Source organism: Hirundo rustica, chromosome 20 (genome assembly GCF_015227805.2).
Source record: "Hirundo rustica isolate bHirRus1 chromosome 20, bHirRus1.pri.v3, whole genome shotgun sequence".
In the NCBI taxonomy this organism is placed as follows: Eukaryota; Metazoa; Chordata; class Aves; order Passeriformes; family Hirundinidae; genus Hirundo; species Hirundo rustica.
This window is the reverse complement of record NC_053469.1, coordinates 2522337-2545242: the sequence shown is the minus strand read 5'-3', so window position 1 is coordinate 2545242 and position 22906 is coordinate 2522337. Positions and strand designations below refer to the sequence as shown.

The 22906-nt window shown below is 54.3% G+C and overlaps 1 protein-coding gene across 10 annotated transcripts in view; it reads right to left on the bottom strand.

Annotated features, from left to right (window-relative positions):
- Positions 1-22906, bottom strand: part of GPSM1 (G protein signaling modulator 1) — a 64191-nt gene that overhangs the window by 23866 nt on the left and 17419 nt on the right. For 8 of the 10 annotated variants that reach the window (XM_040083194.2, XM_058423096.1, XM_058423094.1 and 5 more), the window contains 8 exons: positions 19105-19326; positions 18571-18706; positions 18083-18225; positions 16893-17016; positions 15550-15665; positions 15233-15388; positions 13560-13668; positions 10577-10703 (listed from right to left, as the gene is read on the bottom strand). In XM_040083194.2, the coding sequence (XP_039939128.1) occupies positions 10577-10703; positions 13560-13668; positions 15233-15388; positions 15550-15665; positions 16893-17016; positions 18083-18225; positions 18571-18706; positions 19105-19326 (1133 nt within the window). Of the gene's footprint in view, positions 1-3721; positions 4257-10576; positions 10704-13559; positions 13669-15232; positions 15389-15549; positions 15666-16892; positions 17017-18082; positions 18226-18570; positions 18707-19104; positions 19327-22906 lie in introns of those variants that run through there. The other 2 variants (XM_058423097.1, XM_040083207.2) reach the window with 2 other exon arrangements.

The following is a 22906-nucleotide window of genomic DNA, read 5'->3' as shown; positions in this document are numbered from 1 at the left end:
AAAACTTGGCAGGATTTATGGTATTTATTTGAGATTTCATAAGATTTTGATGTTTGATTCCAACAACAACAGAGTGGGTGAAACACAGCTCAGCCCTGACTCCTGGTTTCCAAACCCCCTTTTACCTCCACAGTCTCCCTTCAACCTGCTTGCAGCTGCTCCTGCCTCGCTGACAAACAGCCAGGATGCACAAACCAGCCCTGGGATGCCTTCACCATGCCTGGGAAAGCTTTTTCCCTCCCCTGATTGCTCCTGAAGGCTCCATTTAGCTGATCCCGCTGGGCAGAGCCCAAAGCTCTCCACTCAAGGTCCTGTGACACCTTCCGGGCTCAAAGGGAGATCCTGGGGGAGGAATGAACCCCGTGCTGAGCCCTGAGGAGGGAAACCACGGAGCTTTGTGTGGTTTCTGCAGCAGCAAACTCCCCAAAGCATTCCTCAGCTGCCCCAAACCCAGCAGCACCCGTGCTCGCTGCCCCTCCGAGCTCAGGGGGTCACAGAGCTGCCCACCGGGCAAACCTGAGAGAGGAAAGGCAGAAAATTCACAAATCAAGGCTGTGGCTGAAAGCAGAGCACGGGGATTAAACGGGAAAAGGCTCCAGGGGTTCCTGCAGCAGCACACCCAGCTCAGCCAGGGCTCCAGGTGCCAGCACAGCACCAACTCCAAGGGCAGCACTGCTTGGACACGCTCAGCCTCACAAGATACAAGCTCAGATCAGCTGGGACCTCACCAAGGGTCACAAACACACCTCACAGCTCGGTCATGAACGACCTAAAGTTTATGTCAGTGCCCCTCACCACCCTGAAGGGATTTCACTGCTTGCAGCCCTAAAGAATCCAACCAGCAGAACGTTTCTGCACGTTTCTGCCTCTCTACTCCAAAAGGCACGTTAGCACCAGCTTTGTTTTCAGGTGATTCATTGCCAGGCTTTGAGTTCAGGGGGACTGACATCAGGCTTGGAGGTGGAGAACAGCCTCTGAACACACAGGAGAGCAAGGAACACACGTCACGAGCAGCAGTCGGCGTCTCCACCAAACTCTACCCCTTCCACGCAAAGCCAGGGCCGCACCTGCCAGCAGCTCAGAACATTCACCTTGGGAAAGACCTCCAAGAGCTCAAATCCAACCAGTTCCCACCCTGTCAACCAGAGCAGAGCACCGCGTGCCACACCCAGTCACTCCCTGACTCCCTGGGCAGCCCCTTCTAACCCCCAACAACTCAATCCCTGATGAAAACTCCCTTTGCTCCACCACGTTCCCACCACCCTCAGCACGGAGGAGACAGCTGGGGGATGGCTGAAGGAATTTTGGGTGCTGCCACGTTGCTCAGGCAGGGGAAGGCAGCGCTGGGCTGTTCCCAGTGGCTCCCAGTTACACTCTGGCCACTGCTACAGCTGCTTGTGGCTTCCTTCAGAAGAACCTACAGCAGCAAGGTGGGGCACAGTAAAAGTCACCTACAGACACCTGATGAGAGGCACATTTGGGTTTCAGGGGCACATTTGGGTTTCAGGGGCACATTTGGGTTTCAGGGGCCAGCCCAGCCCCTGGAAGTGAGCGTGCGTCACGGCTTCATTTAACAGCCACTTCCAGGAAAGCAAGAAAGCAGCAAAGTGTGCCCAGTTAGATAAACACACACCATTTCCAGCTGCCCAAAGAGTCATTAATTACACACCTCCATCCTCAGGTGCTTTTGTGCGCTCCCAGAGCGCCGAACCGCTGGCCAGCGGCCATTAATCTCCGAGCAGAGAAAACCTGCCCGCTGTTAATTTAATAGACACAGTAGAACAACTCATCTTTTTCTCTTGTTCTGATGCTGGTGGCCGCCTATGACTCTGTGGGGTTTATGCACACTTGAGCTGAGAGAGGAAGAAGCTCAGAATTACAAAAAACTTTGTCCAGCTCAGCTGTTTCTTCCAGAAGTCCCAGCCAGTGCTGGGGCCAAACCCTGTTCCTGCTCAGCACCACTAAAGCAAGCAGCATTAAGAGGGTCCCTGTCACTCAGGATTACAAGGAACTGGATCCACACCAGCAGCACCTCCCAGCAGATGTGTGGGAGCTTCTCCCCTTCTCATCCCACACGTCCTCATCCACCTTCCAGGAGAGGAGAGCTTTCCATACTCACAAGCGTCCCACGACAGGAGGAGTCCTGCTAATTCTCCGTCTCCATTCCCTCAGACGTCTCCAGATGTAACTTTCAGCCTCTCCCAACTTACTTTTCCCAGAAATACCTGCCAAAGCTGAGCTCTGCCTCCTGCTCCCCAGTGCTGATCCACAGCAGCAGCTGGGGATGTGAAGGACTGAGCAGCTGAAAACCCAGGTCTGCTCCTCTGGAAGGTTTTTTTCTCCCCTCTCTCTCCCTCTCTCTCCAGCATTTATTGGCATGTTTACCAAGCCTGCTGCACAGTAATGGAAAACCTCAGGGGCCTTTCTAAATGCTCTCTCTGTCTTGGAGGTTTACTGAGGTCTCAAAGAGAGCAAGTTGAAACCTTCTTGTGAACATCAGCTGAGCACCGCTCCTGACTGGCTGCATTCATGCCCTGTTTTCCTGGAGCTCCTGGGATGTTGCTCTTTTTACTGCTCAGGGGTGTTGTTCCTTTCTTAAATATTTATTTTCAAAAATCTCTTCCTCCTCCCCATCTATGATCTCGACAGCACCACGAACCTAGGGGATTTTTAAATTTTTTGGGTTTTTTTTTTTTTCAACTTTCTGCTCCTGCAGTTTGGATGCTGAGGGGAGTTTAACGGTTCTCACATTCCTGCCTTTAACCTGCAGGCACGGAGAACACGAGGAAGTTTCACCGAGGACCGTGATGGGATCATCTCATGGAACGGAGCACTAGGGCAAGCTGGGCAGACACAGCTTTGCTCCTGCACAGACAAGGCTCCGTCTCCAAGAGGCTGCAGCTGACAAGATCGAGCTGAACCCGTGCAGCAGCGACTCAGGGAGCCCTGGCAGGAGCTCTCATCAAGCTGACATGTGCTTTGATAAGCCCCAGCTCCGGGAACAGCAGAGCAGGGCCCCAGCCACAGCCCCAGCTCTACATCTGCAGCTGGGAGCACGCTGGATCCCCCTGGGGGGCTGTGCCAGAGCAGGCAGAATTCCGAATTCAGCCTGACAGGGGGCTCCACGGAAAAGCAGCAGGGAAAGGCCGTGGAGCCAACACCAGCCCCCGCAGCGCTCCCCACGAAGCACAGCCTGGGCACCCCAAACATCACAACAAATCCAGCGTCAGGGCTCGCTGTACTCTCAGGAAAAGGTCATTTCTCCCCGTACCTGCACTAACCCAGATATTGGCTTGGCTTTCGGGCGAGTTCTCTCAGCCCTGGACAGCGTCTCCCCCGATCTGTACAGACCAGAACATGGATCCTGGCAGACAACCCTAAATATTGCTCAAGATAATTAAATCAGAGCAGCCAAGGCAGTTGTTTGGGGTGGAATGGTGATCTGGAAACCCTTCCCAGCTCCGAGGTGACAGTGGAGACACGGTCCTGTGCTCCCAGAGCATCCCAAATCATCTGCTGACATCTAATCAGGGGAGCTCTATCAGCCTCGTGCTCCATTATTACAGCAAAGCTCGTAAAGAGGGAAGGGGGAGGGAGAAAACAAGCACAGCAGCAGGAAAAGAAAGAAGGAAAAAAAAAGGCAGCCTCCAGTAGGACAAGCATCTCATTTAAGGCTTTAATTAGTCTTCAAACACATAATGGGTTCTGGCACTATAAATCCACTTGACCTCTATTATTGTCAGCACTCGCCTGATAAATGGTGGCATTTGTTTTCCCGGTTGCTGCCGGGGTAGAACAATACTTTCCTCTAAACAGAGAAAGCAAGTAATATCAGTTATTTACCATGACTGGGCCATAAAATGCTGGTGCCAAGCTGCTGTGTGCCCATCCACGGGCAGGACCATCTGCTTACCCCGGTCCTGCAGGCAGGGAAGGGCCAGGGAATCCCAACAGCTCTGGGTCCTTCTGTGTCTGAGGATCCAGAACTGGGCACCACAAGGGCAGGAATGCTCTGCTGGGAGGCACTGATGAGCTGTGTCCAGAGCACAAGCAGATCTCACCCTCCCAGCAGGCCCTGAGCACAACAAAACCCTGCTCCAGAACAAGAACCCCGCCGTTTTCTCCTCCTCCGCTCCTCTGAAAAAGCTGCACGCGATCTGCGGCGATGAAGAGAAGTTTCCCTTGCATCAAGCTGCTCGTGTGGCTGATCTGGCAGAAGATGCTCTGTGCTGCATGCCCACAATCCAGTCTGACAGCTGAGCAACGGGCCGAAAATAACAGAAATAACAGCAAAGCTGCACATCCACGGCACCCAGAGCCCTGGGGGCTTTGCTGACTGCTCTCAGGGTGAGCAGCTGGCACAGGAGATACTCTGGATCACCCCAAAGAGCCCTCACACTCACAAAACCTGGACAAGGAGTTTCCTCCTCATCCATTCCTCCCTGCAGGTGGAAATGGCACAAGGGAGCTAATTTTATATTATTATTATTGTTTGTTATTTATTCTCCCCAGTAGGAGTAAACTCATCGTAGGAAAGCTGCAGCCTTGGAGCACAAGGGGATCTGATTTGTAGCCTCACGCCTCTCAGTAATTCCTGTGGTGGTGGGCACATCCTTGATTTCAGTTTTCCCCCAAACGTGCAACAGGCACTAGCTTATCTCTAACCAAGGGCGATTTGCAAATAAAACATCGGCAGTTTGGGCCAAAGAATGAAATATCCGGGAGAGGAATTTGCAGGAAACACGGAGCACCCAACCCCGAAACGCTTGACAAAGGCAAGCCTTGGAGGCTGTGGGGAGCTTGGGCACAGCCTCCTGTAACCACAACCCCCCCAGGCAATGGTCTGCTTCGCTGAGGAACAGTTGTGGGGACAGAAGGATCTTCTGGGAGATAACCTGAACCGCGTGGAGCAGGCTGGGAGGAGGCTCATAGCCCCAGGGCTAATTCAAGAGAAGCGTGATGCACTTGGCAGCAACACCCGGCTTGCTTCTAAGGGCAGGATTTTCCCTGCCAGGACACAGCAGAGTCTCCTGACCTCCCACCATCCATTATCAGCCCCCGTTGAACAAGCAGAGACGAAATCCAGAGTTTAGCCAGAAAGTGACACGCAATAATTAACAGGGGCAGCATCTCCAGCAGCCAGACAAGCCCAAGGACACGATTTTGTCCTCCAGACTGACTCAGGGAGGGCAGAGAGGGAGAGACCAGCTCAGCAGCCATCAAACACCCACAGTCAAATCCTCTAAAAAAGAGGGAACGTACTTGCTCCCTCCTCCTGGGTGCTGCTGCGCTCAGCCAGCAGCTCACGGCAGCTCCAGGAGCACGCTGCCCACGCTGGACCGGGATCCTGAGCTCTGCCTGGGGATTTGGCTGAGCCCAGGTCGGCTGGCCAAGGCTCGTCCCTGCCAGGGAAGGAGGATGGTCCTGAGGTCACTCAGGAGGTCACAGGGACTCTGCTGAGGGTCTGGCCCTGCCCTGCTCAGAGAAATCCTGAAGCAGCCCGTGGCCATCCACACAGAAAAGTTTTAAGAGAGAAAAGGAAATTCTAGCTGGGCGAGAAAGAGAACTCCCTCCTTCTCTTTTCTTGCTCTGTGCTGCACAAAAGGCACAGCAAGCAGAGGAACCTCGTTCCTGAAGGCAGAGCTGTGCTGATGGACAGAGAACAACACAGCCGTGGCATTTCCTACACAGCAGCTCCCAAGGGAAACAGCCTGGGGAAGGTGCACTGAGGAACCAGAGCCCAGCAGAGCTGGGAGTGCTGCTGGGGGCTGGAACTGCAGCCAAAGGGAACTTCAGCCTTCAGGAGCAGACGATTTCCCAAAAATTCTCCCTCCCCACAAGAAGAGATTTAATCCCGATTGGATGGATGGCTTTACCACAAGCCACGTTGTGCCTCCTCTGCCACAGGCTTCAAGAGCTGGCCTGTTCCTCATCCTCTTTTCCAGCACTTGCCATCTCCCCTGGCATCGAGATAAAACAAATTTCAGTAGCACAACATCATCTTCTCCAGTCCTGGAGCATTTCCTCTGCTGTGAGCCAAGAACCCCTGCTGTACTTTACACTGATGCTGGGAAGGAGGCTCGTGTACACGGCAAGATGAGAGAGGAGCGTTAAATACTCGGGAAGAGTATTTTAAAGCTTCCTAAAACCAATACTGGGGCAGTCTGAAGCGAGTGCTAAATTAGTGAGTTTAAAATCCAAATGACTCAGAGGTTCATCCCCCCCCGTCAGCGCTGCTGGAATGATTTAACAGCTGTAACAGCAGAGGATTTAGAACAAACTCATTAGGAAGGAGAGGCATCTTTGAGAAACCCTGAATCTTCACTCCAGAATCCCCCTGCGGGAGCAGCTCTCCTGTCCCTCCTGCCCTGCTCCCTGAAGGCCACCACAGACAGCTTTTTGGGACACCTTCCTGCAGGCACACGGGAATATTTGCCCCTGATCTCCCCCTGAGCACCTGCTGGAGCACAACAAAGCCACCAGACCACCGATCCTTCCTTGCAAAAGCCACTGGGCTTCTCCAGCACCTCATCCATCACCCCCAGTGCGTCAGCAGGTACAATTAACCGGCACAGCCTCGGGGCTTTTCATTTTCACAATGAAAAAAAAAAAAAAAAGGCTGAGCTGCAGCCCGTCAGCTCCTGGGGAAAAATCAAATAGAGCAGAGGATATTTAACGTTAAACACTTCCAATTGCTGCACTTCCTCGGCGTGAGCGGTAAGGACGGGGCAGGTTCCACGCCGGGGATGTGACCCCGACTCTGCCCCAGGGAAGGCAAATGCTTCCCAGACAGTGAAGTCCCAGCCTGAGGGAGCAGGGCTGGCCCGCTGGCAGCAAGAGGCTGCTCTCACACTCAGCTGACACTTTTCTGCAGGAAGATTGAGCAAACTCCAGGGAAGGAACATCCCAGTCCCTCGGCAGCATCCCAGGCACAGGCACGGGCTGGCAGCGGGAGCGGCATCACCACAGGGTTGGTCAATCCTGCCTGCTTTATCAGCCCTAAACACTTTTTAGGTACTTCAAAGATATTTAAAGCGAGCGAGCAAACAAAACCAAACGGGCCCGCAAACATAAAAGCAGATTTCTTCTGTTCCGGTCTGATTGATCCCGAGGGTTCAAAGATTCCTGTGAAGGGATGAGCTCAAAGCTGTGTGGAGGATGCAGAGCCCCACAGACAAAGCTCAGGAGGGAGCGGGGGTTTGTGCCCACTGCCTCACACAGGGATGAGCATTCCCAGCACGGAGCCCCTGGCACAGCAAACAAGCAGAGCAGCCTCGTGCCTGCCATTCCTCAGCGGGAGAGGAGCGGGAGGGGGAAGCCAGGCTCATTCCTCCACCCAAACTGCCAGCGCTTTATCTGCACAGGAGCTTATTCCAGCCTGGCTTAGGGAAAAGCTGACGCCCATCGCACCTGTGTGGGGGGAAACCGAAATGAAAGAGGTGCCCAACGCCACGGCAATTACTCAGGGTTGTAAGACCACCTTGTACTCCAGGATTGCAACTTCCTGCACTGGGTTTGCTCCCAGCCAGGCTCAGGACCGAGCCCTTCCCTGCTCTCAGAGCCAAGCACAGCAGGGCAGCGGTGTCTGCGCTCTGCAAACAGCCCCAGAACCGCCCCAGGAGCCAGCTCTGGAACCATCCCCATGCCAACGCCTCCTGGAACACCTGCAGCCCTCCCCACCCACTCCCAGCTGCCAGCAGAGGTTGTTTCGTGTCTCCTGCCCCTGCCAGCAGGTGAAGGCTGAGGCTGGCGAAAGCAGAGGAAAAGCAGCTCGCAGCCTGTGCAGAGGTACAGAGCATGGCCAGGGCTCCTCTCTGCCTCCATCCCCTGGGTGCTGGGTGATCCCTGAGCCTGTGCTGCCCTCCCAGCTGGCAGCATCCCCCAGAGGATCGAGGCAGCATCCCCAGACTCCCCATCCAGGGGCAGGCAGCGGGCTGGGACCAGCGATGGTGCTCCCAATCCACGCCGGGATCAGGCAGCTCCTCACGGAGCAGGTGCTGCAGCTTCTCCTCTGCAAAAGGGCACCAGTGCTGCCTGTCTGCACCCCAGGACATCTCCCAACGCTGCTTCTCACCCTGGTTGCCTTCACCCTTAAAAACAACCCCGTGGAGCCACAGCAAAGTCCTTCACTTCTCCCCAAAGGCAAAGCCCTACCAGTGCTCAACTCTTAGCTTGCAGCGTGTGAAAGAGAAGGAGATTTATTCAGAGCCACGTTTCTGGTTGTTTGGAGAAGCAAACCCAGCCCCTGTTTATTTACTTCATGTTCCAGCTCCTCTCCGGCTTCCTTCAGTTTGTTGCTTTAAGCTCCCTGTGTTTGCCTTTCTCAACAAGGTCGCTGCTTTCACAAGACTTCTGCAGCCCTGCCCCACTTCCCCGGCCTCCAGCTTTGTCTTCCGACATCCAAATACTCTCAGAATATTAATTAAAATCACCAAGAGCTCGGCAAGGGGAGCCAGAACAGCAGAGGGAAACATCAGGCACCCCCAGAGCCCAGGGAAGGGCAATGCCCAAGCCCCAAAAGCAGCAGCAACCTGTGAAGGGCATCACAGTGAAAACCTGGCTCAGCCTTTGCTGTGAAGCTTTACCGATGAAACTGATGGGTTTTATCTCGTTTGCCTAACCAGAGGATTTTAGCATCCTTAGGAATATGCAGCCATTTTGTAATCTTAAGCAGGAAAAAGAAACTGAATGGAAAAAAAATGGAAACCACGAGATTTGTCAATATCAAAAGGCACGGCTGGTTCAGAAGTTGAATCTCAGCTCTCTCACCTGCTTCCTATTACAGAAACAGATGTTCCTCTGGCTGTAAATTGCTGCTATTAATAATATAAATAATTATGCTCTTCTAATCATTTAATAGGTGCACAGGATGGTACCAAAATTTCTGGCTGTCATCAAACACATCTCCCTTCCCTCAAGGGCTCAGAGACACATCGGTGGCCTCTCATCCTCCACTGAAGTTGGGAATAAGAGAGCTGAAGTCGGGATGAAAGCTAAGGAGAAATCAAGGAGCCAGGCTGTGCCCGCTGTGCCAGCCCCTTCCCCACCTGTAATGCACGGAGAGCTCAGCCCGGTGTGACCTCACACTCCCTCCCTGTGCCCCCAGCCCACCACCACGGAGCTGATTTTTCCCTCCCCAGATTCCCAGGAGCTGGAGAGGGGCAGTCCTGCTCTCCAAGATCCTTCTCTCCCTCCCTGCACTGCAAATCCCAGTTGTTTGCTGGCGTTCCCTCCCGAGAACACTTTGTCCTTCTCTCGACAAACAGCCCCAGCCTTGGGAACGTGAGCAAGGGCACCACGGATTAACGAGGTCACTGCAACCTCCAGAGCTGCGCAGCTGCTCGGCCCTTTCCCATCCTGCAGGGATCACACACACACAGACCCGGCTCTGTCAGACAACAGAGAACGCCACGACACGCTCCAGATATTAGCACAGAGGGCAGCCAGCAGCCCACGGGCCACATCCACACTTCCCTCTGACCCAGACACAGCACCAGCGCTGAGGCTCATCCCCTCTTCCCCCATCACGACAAAATCCAAAAGGCAGCCCCCGAGGAGACGCCAGGGATGAGTTCTGCAGGAGCTACAAAGCGCGGGTGACGCGCAAAGAGAGGCTGCTGGGGCCCCCACGGCGGCTGAGGCAACGGCCCAGCCCCAGCGGGGCACGGCAGGACGCGCTGGCTCCCTCTCCACAACTCCATTTCCCAGGAAAAGCTCCAGCACTGACGCAGCAGGGACATCAACAGGAGAGCGCGCACGCACAGCCAGCCTCTCCTTCCCCGCCCGGGGCACGGTGCCCCAGCCCCTCCACGTCACTGCTGCCAACAGGGGAGCGTGCCCGCGCCAACAAGGTCACATTTAATCAGTGGACACCGCCTGGGATGCGGTTTGTGTGAATTAATTCCGTCTGGCCCAGCACGGCGCTGCCAGCTGGAAGCGCCCGTGCCAGGCGCCCGCCCGCGCCCACAGCGGGCGCTTCCAGGACAGTCCCCAGGTCAGGCTGGCAGCGCTGTGGTGACCTGCCTGTGCCACCCTGCTCCCTGGCAGCACAGGCAGAGTGACCCAGGGCCCAGTAAAGCCGCTCTGGCTGCTGTGACCGAGCGTTGCCACATCTCGTTTCCGTGCTCGGCGCTGCTGAAGGTGTTCCAAGGGTGAGATGTGACCCAGGGCGTGCTGATGGTGCCAACCTGCCTCCAGCCCATGCCCTGGGCTTTCTACTGGGTGCTAATCAAATAAGAGCAGCTAAAAATCCCTGGTTTGACTGATACCTGAAGCCCCTGCTATCAGTCAACCCAGTGCAAAGAGCCCTGCAGAGCTTTAAAAGATACAAAAGCCCGTTTGCTGCATGGCACGTGGAATTTCGCTCCCAGTGCAGACTACTTCCATTAACTCCTCCTGTGCCCTTTTTTGGGGATCCTTCCCTGCCTTTGCAGCGCAGAGCAAACACACCCCATCCCCTTTGTGGCGAAGGCGCTCCACGCCTTTACTCCGCTCCAGCATTTCCCAAACGCCCTCCCCTCCCCACAGCGCGCCATTCCCGAGGCTTCCCAAAGCCGCCAGAACGCCAGGAGCTCACCTTGTGCCTCGTAGCCGGAGTAGGGATGAGCTGCAGCCACGTCCTCGTCCCCGGAGCCCAAGCCAAGGGCTGCCCTGAGCTGGGCCATGTTCACCTGCGCCGCCAGCTCCCCGCTCCTGTCCCCGATCTGCAGCGCGGGAAACAACGGGGCACGGGTTAAAGGCACGGGGAGCTCGGGGCAAACAGCCCCCAGCCAAGGGGGTGCCAGCCCGTGAGCCTGGCATTGCTAAGCCTCAAGAGATTTCAGCCCACTAGCAGCTGCAAATTTTTTTTTCCCCCTCCAAGGGAAAAGTTCTCGAGAAAAGATTCTTCTCAAACACAGTCTCGGCGAAACAAGTATCCTCTCTCAAAACAACATTTCTCCAGGTGGGGTTTTGCTGTTTTCTCTGGTTTCACCAATGGGATCAGAGAGGTGTCGTTCCTGTTCACCAATTATGTTAAGTCTGTGTCAGAACACCTTATAAAAGGTGGTAAAAATTTGACAACAAAACTTTTCTATATTCTTTACCTTCTGAAATATTTAAAGTCTCCCATCTTTCTTTTGTGTCCTACAATGATGCCAGTCCCACCCCAAACACAGAGACACCCAGAAGAGAGCTTGGAGACACCTGAGAGGCCACGCAGCTCTCCAGAACCATTCCCCAGTGATAATTTGGGAGAGGGTCCATGCTTGATGTGCTGCACCTTGAAACACAGTGCAAGGAACTGAGAGGGCTCAGCTCGCCCAGAGCCACAGAACTGAGCTGTCCTGCAGCCACACATGGCTTGGCAGAGAGCCCTGGAGCTCCCAGCCCCTTTCCTCAAGTATTTCCATAGTTACTGAGCACCAGACACCACGCTGCCATCAGCCACGTGGGCAGTGCCACACCACTGAAAGCCCTTCTCTCCTGGCTCAGAGCCATACAACTTCGAGTCGTTCCTAGTGATCTGCCCACACAACTCTCAAAAAAAAAAAAATCTTTTAAAAGTCCACATTTTTCCCAATTCCCACCTCTCCCTGGCACGAAGCCAAGGAAGCTGATGTTACATGTTTGGGAAGAGATCTGTCCAGCTGCTCCTGCTCGATAAAATGAGGGGTTGTAGGCACGACACTGGATCCTCCTCAAAGTTTAACCAAGGCAGAGAACGGCTGCACATCACACACCGAGAGCTCACCCAGAAACAGCCTCTGCTCCTGGGGGGAAGAGCAGCCTGTGTGCCAGAGGAAGACCTTGGCTGTTCCCTTGGAGAGGCCTGGCTCCTGTTAAATGCCTGGCAACAGCTCCTTTGTGTCCCCTGCCACAGACTGCAGCACGGAACAAAACCATAAATCCCCACATTATTTATGACAAAGCCCCAAGTGCCAGTAAAGGCAGGCAGATCAAAGGGCTTATCACCAGGCATAAATCCCCCTGCCAATTACGGGGGATTTGCTGTTGACATCATCTCCAGAGAAATTACTATGTCCATGTTAGGTCTTACAGTCCTTGATGCTCAATCATTAAGTGCTTCCCTGACTTCCACTCATTGCAGATCATCTCCAAAGCCCTGTTAACAACCAAGAGCAGACGGGCAGGACAGTGACCCTGGGCAGGACCTGCCACACACACACAGCACAGCCCAGCCCTGTTTGGTGCCCTCAGCCTCCCAGGAGCTGCACTCTGAGATGACAAAATCACTCCAGAGCAGTGTCCTAGAGCTGGGGCAGCTTCCAAGGGTTTTAGGTCCATGTCCTTTATTCCAGTGGGATTTTGTAACCTCTGATCAACCTGCAGCAGCTTGCAGCATGGTCACCCCTGTGCTGGTTTCACCTGGATTCCAATGCCACCAATCAGATTTTGGTTGGGAAGAAGGTGATGGGAAGTGAGTTACGAACACCACCACGAAAAGGCTGAATTCCAAAGGTTTCTCCTGGCCAAAATCCCGGTGCCTGTCAAAGGGACAGTCTCCGCACTGCTCCATAATTCATGATGAGGGGACTCCATCAGCCACCTGCCATGAGGAACCACTCCTGACACAGCTGGAGCCACAGCCAGCACCTGGAATGACAACACTGGGAACCCCCACACCCTGCTGGGTCTCCCCTCCACCCCAAAGGCCCCAGGACCACCAGAGCTGATCCTCCCATGGCCCCTCAGCTGATGTCTGGCTCTAGGGACTCAGCCCCAGCCTGAGCCGAGCTGGGAAAGTTAATCTGTCCTAAAATGTACCGGGCCAAAGAAGAGAAATTCTTCTGTGTGTCTGATAAGTATAATTAAATCTGTAATTAGGCTGCTGTGTCAGCCCTACTCGGAGATTCAGCCAACCTAACAGACAGGCAGGAGAACACCCAGCACACTTACAGATGGTGATTTCAATTAGCGCTTCAAGAGGGCAATTTCTTCATCTGGGGAAGACTAAAGAGGCCACAGCCGATTTCCTCAACACACCAAAAAGAGCAAACAATGGAACTCTGGCTTTCCGCCCTTCTGAGCCACCTGAAAACAGCAGGAAAGCTGCAGAGAGCTGGGCAAGGCCAAGGTGCCACCGGAGGGGCTGCACACAGAGCACCCCAAAGGGGGTGGCAGCGGGCTGTGTGCACGCAGGGACAGCAGCCACTGCAGCAGCACGCTGCAGCTCCGGCTCAGCTGGCATCTCCCTGTGCTCAGGAAAGTGGGATCTCACAGGCTGGAGACCAGGAGGTACCTGAGTGCCTTCACACCTGCTGGGTGCACAACACCTTGGCTGGCCAGTGATGAGTCCCCAGGTCCTTGCTCACCCAGAGCATTGCTTAAGAGCAAAGTGCAGCTCACACGTTTGCTGTAATTAAGGGGAAGGCTGGGAGCCTCCCATTGAAAGAGCGTTTTCCAGCCAAGCTCTGCAGTTCCTAAGGACAGCACAGAGAGAGGGGCTTTCCAGAGCAGTGAGAGCAAGGTGACTGCATTAATACAACTTACTGGAATAAAAGAGTCCTGCTCTCACCAGGGGTCACAGGCTCCCTCTGAGCTGCACCAGCCTCTCTTACCTCTCGGGAGATCTCGAGGTGTTTCCTCGCAAAGTGCAGAGCCTGTTCGTGCCTCCCCAGGGACACGTAGGCATTGCCAAGACTCCAGCAGGCTCTTCCTTCTCCCACCCTGCGGGACAGGACAGTGTCAAACCACAGAAACGCCGGGCAAAGGCCAGCAGGGCGCTTTGGAGAGCACTGACAGCCAGGCTCCCTGCCCTGCTTCCACCTCCACAGAGGGTCCGCACTGGAAAAGGACTTGTGCTGGACATCTCCAACCCTTCTCACACTGAGCTCAGCCTGGGAAGCAGGACTGAACCACGGGGACAAAATGCAAGCACTGCAGCAAGGGCCAGGATGGTTTGGCTCCACTGGCGAGCACCAGCCCAAGAGGAGAAGCCAGAGCTCCTGCCCAGCTTCCACCTCACACAACCAGGGCTCCTCTCCAGAGCTGCACAGGGAGAACACAACGTCCACCTCTGGTTCATCAGCAGCCCAGAGCTAAACCGGCAGGAAAATGGCAAGGAGAGAACATTGCAACAGCCCCAGCAGCGAATCACCAGGGTGAGAACACAGCACCAAACTGCGCCCTACAGAGGGCACGGACAGATTTCCACGAGGTCTCCAGGGCACTGGTGCTGGTTTTCAGGAGCCAGGGAAGGCAGGGGGATGTGGAGCCTGCCCTGTGCATCCCAGACCCCCAGCCTGGCTCCCTGGAGCTTCAGCAGCTGTTTGCAGGAGCAGGCAGAGCCTCCTCAGCTCTGCAAACGAGCAGATGTGGGGGGAGAAAGGATAAAAAAAGCACCTGGGGGCGCGGGGGGAGGTTCAGCATGACTGCAACTCCCTTTTCAGAGGTTTGGGCGGGTTGATCAGCATTCCAACGCTTTTCTTGTCACCCTGCTGAATACCTTCTGCTCACAGGGGTGTGCGTTCCCAGAAGCGCAGGAGCCCACAGCCCTGCACCCCCACAGCGTGATTCACCCTGGGTGGGATTGTGCCTGCCCCGAGCAGGGGCTGCCCGGCTGGTGGCACCGCTCTCTCCCCATTCTGATGTCCCTGCTCCATCTAGTGGAGCGCAGCCAGGCTCCAAGGGAATCCAGCACAGCGAGCTGGCTGCACAAAGCCACTTCAGCTGCGACAGGGCTCAGCATGGGAACAGCCAGGAAAAAGGAACCGACTTCTCTCCCCACCCCAAAAAAAAAAAAAAAAAAAAAAAAAAAAAAAAAAAAAAAGAAAAAAGAAAAAATTTAAGAAATACGAGGAGCAAGACCAAGAAACAAGATACGTGATCTCCATGCTCTCCGTGCAACATCACACGGAGGTTTCCAGCATCAGCCCAGAGCAACGGGGCAAAGCAGCACACCCTGTGTGCCCTAAACACAGGGCTTTTAAGGAAAATACAGCTTTTGTGAATGTGAGGGAGCTCCCCAGAGGCCCTCCTGGGATAACACAGCAGCAGCACCGAGCACCAGGCATTTTCTTCAAGTACCTCTGGTTAGAAATCTCACTCAGGCGCAGCACCGAGGGCACAGCCTCCAGGTTTGAAGGAGAAAGGTGAATCATGTCATGTTTCTGGCAGATCATTGGACCAAGGACCGGCTGCCCAGAGACTTCTAATGACTTCCAAGCATTCCCATCACTGGTGCTGAACCCCAGCAAGGCAGAGAAGGCTCGGGGCCCTTCAGCGCCCTTACCTGTCTCCCAGCTCCTGTGCTATCACCAGGTGCCTCAGGTGGTACTCGATGGCTTTTTCATAGTCCTGAAGCAGCGTGCACGTGTTCCCCAGGCTGTAGCAAGCTTGGGCTTCTACTGCTTGGTCTCTGAGCTGTCTGGAGAGCTGGAGCGTTTTCCTGCAGGGCAGAGGTGGGAAGCAAGAGCCCCGCTCACCGCCAGGCCAGGGGGGTGTCACCCCTCGGTGCCCGCCACCCCGGGTCCCCGTCACGGCCCCCGGAGCTGAGGGGCTGGCTGTGACAGCTCAGGATTCTCCCAGGGAGCAGCCCCCCGCACTCACTTGTAGTACTCTGCGGAGACGTCGAACCTGCCCAGGAAGATGTGGGCGTTGCCCAGGTTGCTGTAGGCTCTGCGCTCGGCTGCCTTGTCCCCGAACTCCTTGGCGATGGCCAGGCGCTGCAGCACACACAGCTCGGTCAGCACAGGGAGCCCTCCCCGGCCCACGGCAGCTCCCCCGGGGGCAGCTTCTGGGGCTCAGTCGGGATATGAACATCGGGACCACTGGGGGATGTTTAAAACGTAATTTGTATCCTCAGTCTCGAGGAGTGAGAGCGTCCTCACCGCAGGCACCAGGAGCGCCTGGCCAGTGGTCACAAGGGGTTTTAAAGGTTAATTAGCCAATAATCTGCTGCCACACACGTTGTTTTAACTTTCACACCAATGGCTAATTAAACTGTAGCACACATCCTGCCCCAAGACGGGCTGGTTTTTATCCAGTCACAGAGTGACACACAAACTACTTGCTACACCTTAAAACTTCTTATTGCCTTTATAACTACTTCTGCATCTTAACTTTAAAATCTTAAAACTTTCCACTGCCCAGCTTAATACATATCTACATAACAAACCCAAATTCTTGCTTATTCTCTAAAGCTGGAAGCCTCTTCCAGTTTCGATATTTGGGCCTGCATGCACAAAGCTTTGAGAGTTTTCTGTGCCTTGATTTCCCACAGGCTGCAAAGCTCCCTCCCAGCGAGGTGGTGGTGAATCTGCCAGGGGTGGGAGCAGCAGGAAAACCTCTCCCTCTTCTGCAATCCAGCGTCAGGAAAGGCTCTTGGAAAAGTGGGAGTGATGTTGCATCCCAGCGCTGCCCCCTCAGCATTTAAAAACCAGAGGAGCAGTGAATTTCCACCTTCCACCGCAAGGGAACTGACACACACACTGCAACAGAAGCTAAATTGCATTTGCATTGGGGCAGGGACATTGTCACCTCACCTCCCTGTAAAGCTTTGCAGAAAGTCACTGCGTTCTACAAGCAGCATTTATTCCTGATCAACAGCTCTTTCAGCAGCTTAACTAAATTCATGGCTTGCATTTATTAAAATTTAGACTGAGACAAATTAAGAGCAGAAAAAAAACCCACCAAAAAAAACCCCTGGCCAGACCCAGCTGCAGCGTGCCCTTGGACACCTCCTCTGGTTTCCAAGGCCACAGCATCCTTCCCTCAAAGCTGCCCACGAGGTGCCGATGGGGACTGGGGTAAGATTTGCTCGGTGTGAGTTGGTACAGCAGGGCACAGGACGGGGGAGAACAGCCGGGGGAAACACCTCCCCGTGCTTGCCGGGCTGTGGTGGGAGGGAAAGCTGCTGGCAGCCCCAGGAGGGGAGCAGAGGAGGCTCCTACCTCCTTGTGGAAGGCGATGGCCTCGCTGAAGTTGCCCAGTAAGTACTGGGTGTTGCCGAGGTTGCCGTAAGCCCGGCCCTGAGCAGCTCTGTCCCCCAGCTCCTTCACCAGGGACAGGTTCCTCCTGAAAGACAGCAGGGCAGAACATCCACGACACGGTGAGGAAACCCGCACAGAAAGGGAGGAGAGCCAGCCCTGGGGATGGCATTTCCCTCCCAAGCACTCGGGCACAGGCTGCTGACCCGTGCTGGACGCCCCTGGGAGCTCGTGCCAAGCCAGGGGTGCAGCTCCTGCTGCTCTGGCCCCTCTGGCTCCGTGCAGGAACCACACCAGAGCTCACACACCCGGTCTGATCCATCCCACATCACAGCAGGAGCGGCCACAGGGAGATTTCCCTGCCCTGCTCCAGGGAGAGGGGAAAGATCCACAGTCCCACACCAGGGCTCTGCTCTGGGAGCTTCCTGACATTTCTGCACCTTGTTTTTACCCCCTTTACACACACAGAGAAAGGTGGAGCGCTCGCCACTGGCACAAATTTAGCCCCTGGCTATGCTACACGCACCACTCCTTGAAGAAGGGTGGTGAGCTATTCATAGGCACTGTCACATCCTCGGATATGAGACCTGATCACTCTCTTCACTTAAAAAAACCATTTTAACAACGGCAGCACAAAAGCAGAACTCTGAAGTACGGGGAGAAAAAAAAACACAAGGAGAAAAACATGAGCCCAAAATCCTGGAGGAGAAAAACAAGAGCCCAAAACTCTGTTGCCAACTTTCCCGTGCGGCACATGACAGTGATCTGTGAAATGATTCAGGAAAAGGAAGGTTGTGACGAGTGAGATAAAGTGCAGATCCTTGAGAAGTAACCAGGGCTTCAAAGCGACTCTTCCCTTGGGTGCCAGGGAAGGAGACACGCAGGGATCCATCCTCTCAGAGGCCAGCAGAGAGCAGCAGGGGCCACAGGAGCTGAGAGTTCAGCTCCGGGAAGCAGCAGACTGGTGCACTTCACTGCACCATCACGAGTCAAACTGCACCGAGTCTCACAAAGCCAATGCCAGCGTGAATTTTAGCTCAGATTTTATAAAAGACCTTTCCTCACCTTCCTTGAGATTAATTTGCCAACACAGCTTGGCATCTCAGGGAAATATTCCCAATCTATTACCACTGAAATTTCTCAGTCATACTTACTCATAATATTCTGAAGCTTTCTGTAGTGTGTCCTTGACCTCCTGAGGCAGGTAGCCCGGGTCCTGGGCCGTGCTCCAGGATAAGTGCTTTCCCTTTGCATGGTAAACATTCCCTATGTTATAGAGAGCTCTGGCTTCACCTACCTGAAGGGAGAAAGAACAGGCGAGGAATTACACTTCACATCCCAGCGTGGACCTTTCCACTGCTGGGCAGAACAACAAGCCCACTTGTTGTTTTTTTTTTTTCCCCCATCTCTCAGCACCACAAAGCCCCCCATTTTCCTGTCCCATCTTTCAGCACCACGAGCCCCCCATTTTCCTGCCCCATCCTCACCCTCGCAGCAGCACGAGGCGTGTGATGGCAGCCAGAAGGGAGAGCTTCGCCCAGCAGAGCTCCTTCCAAAGCCCACCCTCACCACATCCCGTTTGCTGGCTTGCAGACAGGTTATTTTTAAAGCCAGGGAATATTTCCTGTTGGAATCCCATTACCTTGTCTCCCTGCTCCCGAGAAATGTCCAAGTGCCTCTGGCAGCACACCACAGCTTCATCAAACTGCCCCAGTATTTTCAGGGTATTCCCAAGGTTGCCACTTGCTTTGGCTTCTCCAATTCGGTCCCCAATGGTTCTACAAGATGAAGGCGTTGGAGAACTCAGACTTTTATTCACCAGCTGCTGGAGGCAGATTTAAGCTGCAGCTTCCCAGCACAGACATCTGGCTGGAGAGTTTCCCACAGTTGTGAGGGCAGGTCCTTGTTCCCTATTTGCTGTTTCAGAAGTGCTCTGATGACTGCAGGTCAAGTACCTGGGGACAGAAGCGGCCACTGCCCTGCCCCTGCTCCGGGCACCCTCCTCACATCCACACCCCTTCCTCCACCTCCCTGCTCTGAAGGCAGCTCACCCATCCTCAGTGACAATCACCCTCAGGGCCAGCTCTGGATGTGGATTTCTGGGTTCAGACCCCACAGAACCTGTCCTCACTCCAGGCTGCGTCTGGTGAGGACGAAGCAGTGCTGCCACACTCACCTGGCCAGGGTAAGGTCGTGTTTGTGGTACAGCAGGGCCTTGGAATACTCCTTTAGGTAGAAATAGGCATTGCCCAGCTGGCTGTAGATGGCACTGAGAGTCTTCAGGTCCTCTGTCCCCACCTGCACTGCTGCTTCGAAGAAGGCTGCCCCAGCTTTGAAGTCCCCAGCCTTACACAAGCGCTCTCCTTCCAGGGCCAGCTCCAGGCAGGATGCCTCCATCCTGCCAAAACCAAGGGAATTCTTTCTAGAGGGGTTTGGCTGCAGTGCTCCCGCTCTGCTCTGCAATGGTTACAGTTTGTTCATTGCATGCCTTTCAATTTTCCCCCAGACTCAAAACACAGGAGCATTCAGATTCCACCTTCAAGGGGAAGATGTTCCTGCCCCTGGCAGGGGTTTGATCTTTAAGGTCCTTTTCAACCCAAACCATTCTAAGATTCTCTGATTTACAGGCCACATCTGCAAGCAGCCAGACCTGGGCTCCCAGCAGGAATCTGGACAAGAAACTCAGGGCTCCTGGCTCCACGACGTGGAACCATCACAGGTGTAACACCTGTTTTCCTTCCAGCTGCTGCAAGAGCCACATATCCAGGTATCAATACCTGAACCATTTTCCCTGGGGTAGCAGAGAGGGAAGCCAAATTGTAACAGGTTTTTGCTGGATACCAGAGAAAACCCTGGACTATGCAGATTTTCTTGGCTGAGCAGCTCTCAGCGCTCGGTGTCTGCTTTTCATTAACTCTCCTGCTGTCACTTTTTCCACAGGCACTCGGCACACTGGCCTCCAGGCCAGCTCTCCTCCCGTGCATTTTCTGACACCTTTGGCACTGGCACACTCCACGCTGTCAGAGAGAGCACTGTGAGCAGTGACAGCGCTTCCAGAGAAAGAAAACACTCCCCTCTGAGTGCTGCACCGAGTCCTCTCTACGGCACAGCTGTCCCTGTTGGACCATGCCTATCCCAAATTCCCCAAAGGAGCTCCCAAGCTTTCACTGGAAATATCCTGCCTGCTGCGAAGCCAGCCCCCTCGCAAGGGGGATGGACACAGCGTGTTCCTGCTCCTCTATCCTGATGCTTCTCTTTGCTCTTTTAAAAATAAATGGAGCAGGAAAAGTCAAAACTATCCAGGTCAGAGGTGGACAGCTGCTGAGAAAAAAACCAGAGCTCCCCCGTCCAGAGGCAGAACAGCGAGGGTTTGTCAGAAGATGATGAATGCACACAGGTGGTTTCCAGACTGTTCTCGGCGCTTGGAGGAGGTTTGTGGTACCCAGCCCAAGAGCACAACCTGCCCAGCTGACTCCTCCTGGAGCAGATTCCTGCTGAGCCCGGGAAGATGCTTCCCCAAAGCCGCCCAGGAGCCCGAGCCCAGCCCCAGCCCTGCCATCAGGGGCTCTGCAGACCAAGCACAACCCGCCCTGCACACACCAGCTCGGGGACGCGGCTCCCGCTGCCCCGGGGACGCGGCTCCCGCTGCTCCTGCCATCCCACACCAGCACCGAAGGGAGGTGCACGGAGCAAACACCAACCCTGACAGGTTTGCCCTGCAAACAGGCAGCACGGTGCTTGCTCAGCTGCCAGGACACAAAGGCAGCAGTTCATGAACCGCCCCAAACCCAAGCCTGCCTCCCTGGCAGTCTCCCTGCTGAGTCGGCTCCGTGCGGTTCCAAACACCCAACTCTTGGCATCCTCCAAGGCACGACAACCACGAGGCCTGGCCAAGCAAAAGAAAAATAGCAGAAGACCTGGTTTTAAACTCTCCCTCCCTCCAAACACACCTGTGACCTCTCTGCCTCGCTGTTCACTTGTCCCCAAAGCCACTGGGTAACAAGAGGGAGAAGGGGCTGGTGAGCAGCTCCCGTGAGCTCCCACCTCGAACTCCCACGCAAACATTTCGTTCCAAAGCAAAGCCCACATTTGAGTGGCTATTTTATTTATACAAGAAAGCTGCTTCTGTTTGATAGCAGGAACACAAATATTAAGGTTAAAAACCTTTAACTCCTCCCTGCTGATCCTCTTGCTAGACCACAGGAAAATTAATGAGTTTCTGCCTGGGGATACCGCCAAAATTTCATCAGTCCCAGGGTACATCCATGGTTTGTAGATGCTCAGGCATTGACAAGTCTGTGCTGATGCACCCCAAACAGCCAAAAGGAGCTTTGGGGCTGAAGGAAGACAGGATACACCTTGTACTCAAACCAGCAGGATTAACTTCAGGCAGCTCAGTGGGGATGAATCTTGAGAGGACCTGAAAGGCAGGAATGAGCCACTGCCACTGGAGTTAATGCTGGATTCCAGTCAGAAGGGGGCAGAGACAGAAGCAAACTAACACGAGCTTGAATTTCAACCCAACTTGAGCTCCAATTTCAACCCACCTCGAGCTCAAGTCTCAAACCAAACAAAACTCTTTCCAATATCCAGAGTGTCTTTGAGAAACTGAGTGCACCAGCTGTAAACAGTCCAAAGAACTGGTGTGGAGACCGACTTCCCAAATTCATGGCGTTGCTGCCCAGCTCACGTGGAACCTCTTGGGTGATTTTAAGAGCTCAAAGTGAAGGTTCCCATTCCCACAGCGACAAAAGCTGCAAGGGTGGGACCACATCTGCCACACCCCGAAGTGAGTTCCGTGCCCCAGAGCCCCCTTTGTGCCCCACTCCCCCTCTGTGGGTGCTTTCCTGGTGTTCCCATAGAAACTGCCCGGGCACAAGGCAGTGACATGACCTTCCAGAGCACACAGCCCTTAATTAAAATCTGTTTGTCCTTGAACAGGCTGCTCTGCAGAGCATCTGACTTATCTAATTAACATCACTGCTCGGACTGGGACCTGAGCAAACAGGGGGAAGGGACAGGAGGATTTTCCCTGCGTCCTGCTCTGCCTTGGACATCAAACGGGGATTGCGACTGTTAACAGAAACACAACTCACCTGGAAAACCCACCTGCCCCTCAGAGCTGCTCCTTGCATGCAGCTCAACCACTTCAGGCTCAAAAGCACTCAGGAGCACAATGCCAAGGGCAGGGGAATCAACCAAAGGGCAAGGGACAATCTCAAGCTCGCTAAAATCCCGCTTTAAAAAGCTTCCAAAGCCCACGAAACAGAACTGAAAGGACAAACCTGAACCACCCCAACAGAGCAGTAAAGGGAAAACAATCACAACAAGAAGGTCCAAGCCCTCCCCTATCTCTTCTTCTGCTGCCTGTGCATTTCCTGAACGCTCACCCAGAGCTCCAAAGCCACTGGCAGAAGGAAGCAGGGGGGCTGAGGCCGCATTTAAATGCGGTGTTTGGCCACAAATGCACTCAGCAATCTGCCCAGGGTTCTGCCAGGGGAACGAGTGGGTGGCAGATGCCTCGGTGCCCATCAGTGTGACACCTGCCAGTCTCCAGTCCGGGAATGGATGTTGCTCCTCACACTCACGAAGCAGAAAAGGGTGACCTTCCACTGTGCAGCGAGAGGCAGGAGGAAAACTTCCCAATCCAGTGTGGGCAGGGCCTGCCTCCCTCCTCCTCAAGTTTTTTTTCTTTAAAGGATAACTGATGTGAAGGCAGAAAGAGCCGAGAAAAACGGGAGGAGCAGCCTTGAACAAGAATTCCCAGGGTCACCCATCACTGTCAGGCAGCAGCTAATGAGGAGCTGGAGCACAGATTGCCTTTTTGCCTGCTGCAAGCTTGTTCAAAGAACTCCACAGCAAAAATGCGCCTTTGGAAGAGGTAAAATACAAAGAATCTTACATATCAAATGTTCCCAGCAATTTGGAGATGGCAGAGAGTCCCTGGGGTGCTGGGGAAGCCAAGGACACTGCCAAAT